This window comes from Mus caroli, unplaced genomic scaffold (assembly GCF_978045245.1).
Source record: "Mus caroli unplaced genomic scaffold, Mus_caroli_1 scaffold_1, whole genome shotgun sequence".
NCBI classification, from domain to species: Eukaryota; Metazoa; Chordata; class Mammalia; order Rodentia; family Muridae; genus Mus; species Mus caroli.
This window is the reverse complement of record NW_028227256.1, coordinates 10,678,273-10,684,506: the sequence shown is the minus strand read 5'-3', so window position 1 is coordinate 10,684,506 and position 6,234 is coordinate 10,678,273. Positions and strand designations below refer to the sequence as shown.

Sequence of the window (6,234 nt, the reverse complement as noted above, 5' to 3'; positions counted from 1 at the left end):
CACCAGAAAGGAGAAATCGCTCCCTTGTGCTAACTGTGCTTGGTCTGTGGCTGCTTCTGAATCGTGTATGTGAAGAATGTACTCCAAGCAACCAACCTAAAGATAAACATTACTGCATGTTCAAAAGTTCAAGTTCAAGTAAGGTGCCTGTCAAAAGGAAAATAAATGACTGTGAGGAATACACAGAATCAAGAGAACCTGGCATTTGAGCCAAGATGGCTCAGCAGGTAAAGATGCTTGCCACCAAGCCTGACTGCCTAAGATCAATCCCCAGAACCCACCTCTACAACTTATCCTCTGGCTCCAGATACTGTCCTGCCTTCATGCACACATGAAACAAATAAATATAATTAATTTTTTTAATAAAAGAGAGGCTCTGAAAGAGATTATTCATAAAGCCAAGACAAAATTAAAAATTAGAGTATATATACAAGGAAACATAGAAATTTGTCCCATTCATAAGGAAAGACACAACAAATAAAGACCATTCCCAGAATGACCTGATTTTTTATCAGAATAAAAAAATTACAAAGGAGCTATTATCATCACAATCAAGGATATGAAGAAAATAAGCTCACAGTGAATAGACTTATATCAAACCTTAGCATCCATAAACCATGAAAATCTAGAACATAATAATGTAATATATGAATTTTGATTAGTGGAACAAACAACAGAAAATTTAAGGAAGAAAAATAAATTGATACATTTTAGACAATTCTAATCTAAGGAACAAAGTACTAAGTTGGAAAAATGAGCTTCAGATGTTGGTCCATGAGAGCAAATAGAGCAGAGATTCAGAAGCCACACACAGTGTGCCACATTAGTGATGGCACACTGGGATCAGCTATAGGGAGACAAAAGCGTAGGACATTACCAAGAAGGCTAGTACAGCTGTGAACAGTGTCAGTTCAGGAGCAGAGACAGGATCGGAACAATAGCCAGATGCTTCCTAACTTGGTAATAACCAAAAATGTCATTTTCTAGAAACTTGAAGAAACACAAGCAGAGATCAATATAAGGAAGAAACCACACTCATCAACACAGTGGTCAAACTAGCACAAAGCAAAACAAGTTGTAAAAATCTCAAAAAACTACCAGAAAGTAAAAACACATTACACAGAAAGGAACAATGATCACCAATGAATGGAATTACTACTGAATAATGAAATAAATACTTGTAAAGGCAAAAGATGCCCTACCAATCCAAACTTCTATATCTGGAAAAGAGAGTCAGACAGACAGACAGACAAGAGAGTCATACAAGAATCAAGTCTAATGGAAAACATGTTAGAATGGTGTCCCCAAGGTAAACTACAGAGTCTCCAGCTCTAGAGGGGCAACTGCTCACTGGGTAGCACCATTGTCTGAGTTCAGAGCCCTAGAATCAATGTTCAGAAGCACACATCTGCAATGATGGGATGCATGAGACATCTATGAGATGGGAAACAGAGGCAGGCGACAGAGGAAAGGCAAGGTTCAACACTCCAAGTTGTACTGTGGTTCATGCATATCTGCACTTGCATACATGAATACACACATGTGTGTGTGTGTGCACATACAGAGAGAGGGAGAGAGAGAGAGAGAGAGAGAGAGAGAGAGAGAGAGAGAGAGAGAGAGAGAGTTTATTTAGATAGTTCTTACCCAGGGCTGTTTACTTTTAAAAGCACAGGGAGTATTTTACTGCACTCTTCAAAATCTATATAATTATATAAATATAGTCACCTCTTATTATTTATCTCTACTACTAGGAAATGAAAATTGCTACTATTTCAATAAACATTCTAAAAGCTTGTCTGTTGGCTTTTGTCAGTGCATTAGACCTTTGCAAACACCAGACTATTCACATCCGTTCTGGGTCAACAGGGCCTGGCAACATGACCAACAGAGTAGTTAATGCTCTCAAACAGCTTTGATTCTTGTGATCTGTTGATCTTTTAGGTTTGTTCTTCTCAAGAGTTATTCAACAGGTTCTTTTTATTATTATAAGAATAAGTATGATGTGTCCAGTTTTTCCATTGGTAACAGAAAATGCATTTTTAAGGATTCATTCATTAAGCCTTGTGACCCTCCCTTCCCCCAGAATTATCAGCTGGAGGAGAGCAAATGGAGCAGAGATTCGGAAGCCCTTGAATTACGTAAAGTAAAGATGACACACCAGGACCAGTATGGAGAGACAGATCAACTTCACTTGGGATTATTCAAGGACTATGTAGCTTTAGAGATGGAGTGGGGGTGTCAGAAACATCCTGTGTGGTCAAATGTCGTTGGATGAAGGCTTAAGGCCCTGGTGCCTTATTAACATCGAGAGGCATTCTGGGAATCTCAGGTGCTAGCTGAACAGGTTCTTCCAGGAGAAAGAAGCTGAATTTGTAATCTCAGGTTTCATGGCATGCTGTAGGTAGAGGCACGTGGGGGTTAAGGTTTCATGGCTGTAGGTAGAGGCACGTGGGGGTTAAGGTTTCATGGCATGCTGTAGGTAGAGGCACGTGGGGGTTAAGGTCAGAGAAGGGGAAGTCCTGCTAGTGAAGGAGATCCCCCATTTTGTGCCAAGGCCAGAAGGCTGTCCAGACAATCGTAAACTTCGACTTTAGTTCGCATGGCAACGAAGCCTTAAGGAGGAGAATAGAGAACTGAGTCCAAGGCAGCTTACTGGGGAAAGCTTTGACACTTTCAGGAACTCAGCCTCATGAAGCATCCTCCTAATTCCTCCTAGAACCAAAATGTGCTTCTCACTAAAACAATGGGATACTACTCAGCCATTAAAACAAGGACGTCATAAAATTGGCATGCAAATGGATAGAACTAGAAACCCAGACCCAAAAGGACATGCATGTATGTACTCAAATAAGTGAATATTAGCCATAAAGTACAGGATAACCATGCTATAATCCATAGACACAAAGAAGCTAAATAATAAGGAGGGCCCAAGGGAGGATGCTTCAATATCACGCAGAATGGGAAATAAAATAGTCATATGATGTGGATGGAAACAGGGAACTGGGTGTGAGAGAGGATGGGGAAGGGAATGGGGGCGGGGCTGGGAATCAGGGTTGGAAAGCTGTGGAAAGATGGCCTGGAGAGTGAACAGAAAACATCTCTAGATATGCGGGACAGGGGAGTCTCCAGGGAGTCTATGAGAGTAACTCCAGCTGAGACTCCTAGCAGTGGGGAATATGGAACCTGAAGAGGCCACTCCCTGTTGTCAGACAGGACTCCTAGTAGAGGAATAAGGATAGCAACCCACTCAGAAAACCTTCAACCCAAAATTTGTCCTGCCTACAAAAAGTACAGGAACAAAGATGGAGCAGAGACTGAGGGAATGGTCAACCACTGACTGGCCCAACCTGATACCCACCCCATGGGCAAGAACCAAACCCTAACACTATTAATGATACTCTGTTATGCTTGCAGATAGGATCCTAGCATAACTGTCCTCTGAGATGCTCCATCCAGCAACCAATAGAAACAGATGCAGAGACCCACAGCTAAACATTAGACTGAGGAGTTGGGGGAAGGATTGAGGGCCCTGAGGGGACAGGGACTCTACAGGAAGACCAATGGAGTCAACTAACCTGGACCCATGGGGTCTCCCAAAGATTGAACCACCAACCAAAGAGCATGGGCTGGACCTAGCATACACACACACACATACACACACACCACATATGTAAGCAGATGTGTGCTTAGTCTTCATGCAGGTGCCTCAACAACTGGAACGGGGACTGTCCCTGATTCTGTTGCCTCCTGGTGGATCATGTTCCCCTAACTGGGCTGCCTTGTCTGGCCTCAGTGGGAGAGATGTGCCTAGTCCTGCAGTGAGTTAATGTGCCAGGGTGGGTTGGTACCCAGGGTCTTCCTCCTCAGAGGAAAAGAGGGGGAAGGGGAGGAGCTTGTGAAGGGGAACTGGGAGGAGAGGAAGACTGTGATTGAGACGTAAAGTGACCAAATAAATTAATGGAAAAAGTCTGAGTTAAAACTAGTTGTCAGAGATAATAATTAAGACATATTATATCAAGAAGATTTGATCCCTGTTCCACAAGAGGGATTGTGCAGCTGGTTTTGAAAGCTTAGTTACAAGCCTGTGGCTGGGGCACATTGTAGACCCTGAGGAAGCTACAACTGCTGCCTTGCTATTTGGATGTGATGTGCCCATCAATCACCTTCTAAACCCCCATCTTGATAGTTTGGCACTGCAGTCAGCTTTCCTCAGAGAAGTTTCTTTGTGCAGTGCTCACTGGTGACCGTGGAGACAGATAACTGGTCAACTTCTGAGAATGAGTGACTGTTGAGTGCCCAGCTGTAATGGGACATTGGTGTCACCCCTCCAAAGCTCAGGCACCAGCCTGAAAGAAGGATCAGAAAGAATGTAAGATCTGCAGGTGGGGGTAGTCTAGAATGTTGACTTTCAGGAGTTACATGACTATTGCATTCTTGAACTCAAAGCTATGTATGGGAAAGTGAGCCCATCGGCACTGTTATGGAGGAAGGAGAGAGCATGGAGAGGCCCACCCCCCACTAAAGTTTTACAGTCAGTCAATGGTTGCTGAGAAGGGAAAGACATAAATTGCCAATGCTCCTGTAAACAACCGCATTGAAACTCATTGAGTTGTAAAAATAGAAAATTAAGATATAAAAGGAGGGGAGCTAGTTGGGAAAGATGGGTCAGCAGGACTAATAGTGGAGCAAGAGGGGAAGCAGGGTGAACATGACTGAAGTGCATTCCATCCTGTATGACATAATGACATCCATTGTTATGTATAATTACTATAGACTCATTAAAATGTGTCTATAACACTGTACAATCAGTAAACAACAAATTTTCAGTCTTCTCAGACTCTGCTTTCTGTTTCTCAGTTGGGGAGTTCACAGAGAGAGCACAGTAGGTCCAACCCTAAGAATTTGTTTTCATATTCCTCCATCCCTTTATCATCCTGGTTCCAACTCAGAAGCCCTGTGTTGACTGAAGAGAGTTGGGGGGTAGGGAGGACAAGATGCTCTACTCTTTGCTTCCTCTTGCGGTTGTCCACGGTAGGTACAGCGGTCCTAGGAACAATGATGGCAAAACTGCAGAGAAGCTCACTATGAGCCTTATGGGACCACATTGTTTATTCCACTTGAGGAACAACATGGCAGCTCTGTCAGACAGAAAGCAACTATCTCAATACTCAAGACTTTGGAACCAGCGAGATGGCTGGGGGTGCAACTCAGTGGTAGAATATTTACATAGCATGTGCAGACCTGATCCTCAGCAACACAAAGAAGAAATTATTTTAAACCATAAAATATTATTATGCTCTCATTCACCATGTGCCATAACTCATTTCAGACAGAGGTGATAAACTAAGTAACAACACATACATATGACAGACATTTTCTTTACTAGGCAATGAAACAAACAAAAAAAAAAATTCTCATGAATTCACAAGTTAGTCCATTAGAAAATATCTTATTCTACAATCTCTCTGAGGTGCTTTTCCATCAGTTTCATCAAGTTGTGTTTCTACATTTCTATTTGGGTGAAAATTTCCATAATAAACACCAAGAAAAATAATCCCAAGGAGAAGAGCAAGAACTATGGTGGCACTAATAGGGATAAAATAGTCAGAGTTAAAGATAGAAAGAGGGTAGATCCAGAATACAGTCAAGATTCCCAGGGTGCCTAGCACTCTTACAGTATAATAACAAGACATTGGGCATTTGGTATTCTGCCCCTTGATATTAAAAAATGTAAACACAAGGATGAATCCAACCACAATCCTATATAAGAACTCCATACTTACAGAATTGCAAAACTGAGTATGGTTTATAAATGCCCATATGAAGCCTGTGATCCAAAGAAATAACAGCAGAAGCAAAGCAACCCTCACGTCTACGAACAGCAGAAGTACAACACTCAGCATCCAGGATAACAAGGTAAACAACTTGTAAAAGAGATACATGAGTTTGGGCCAGAGTCCTCGGAGGAGATTTTTATCAGGCAATGATCTTCTTAAAGCTATTTGATAGTCAACAGTTGACCAAGAAATAGCACAGCAGGAAACCATGATGACCATGCCTACAAAAGAAAAACAAAAAACACACTAGATTAGAAATGGTAACAGTAATATTAGTAACAGTAAACCAGCATGTGCCATGCATGCTGTAGCAGTGTAGACACATGCCATAGCTTATATGTCTAATTCTTCTATATCCCCACATTGCATTAGTAGAGCTGAGGTTTGAAGAAATATA

At 41.9% G+C, this 6,234-nt stretch overlaps 1 protein-coding gene across 2 annotated transcripts in view; it reads right to left on the bottom strand.

The window, feature by feature from the left end:
• Positions 1–692: 692 nt before the first annotated feature.
• The window catches only part of Xkr9 (XK related 9), a 49,621-nt gene continuing 44,079 nt past the window's right edge, over positions 693–6,234 (bottom strand). For both annotated transcript variants that reach the window (XM_021168640.3, XM_021168649.3), the window contains exon 4: positions 693–6,058. In XM_021168640.3, coding sequence (XP_021024299.1) covers positions 5,430–6,058 — 629 coding nt within the window. In that variant the 3' untranslated portion in view covers positions 693–5,429. The remainder of the gene's footprint in view (positions 6,059–6,234) is intronic.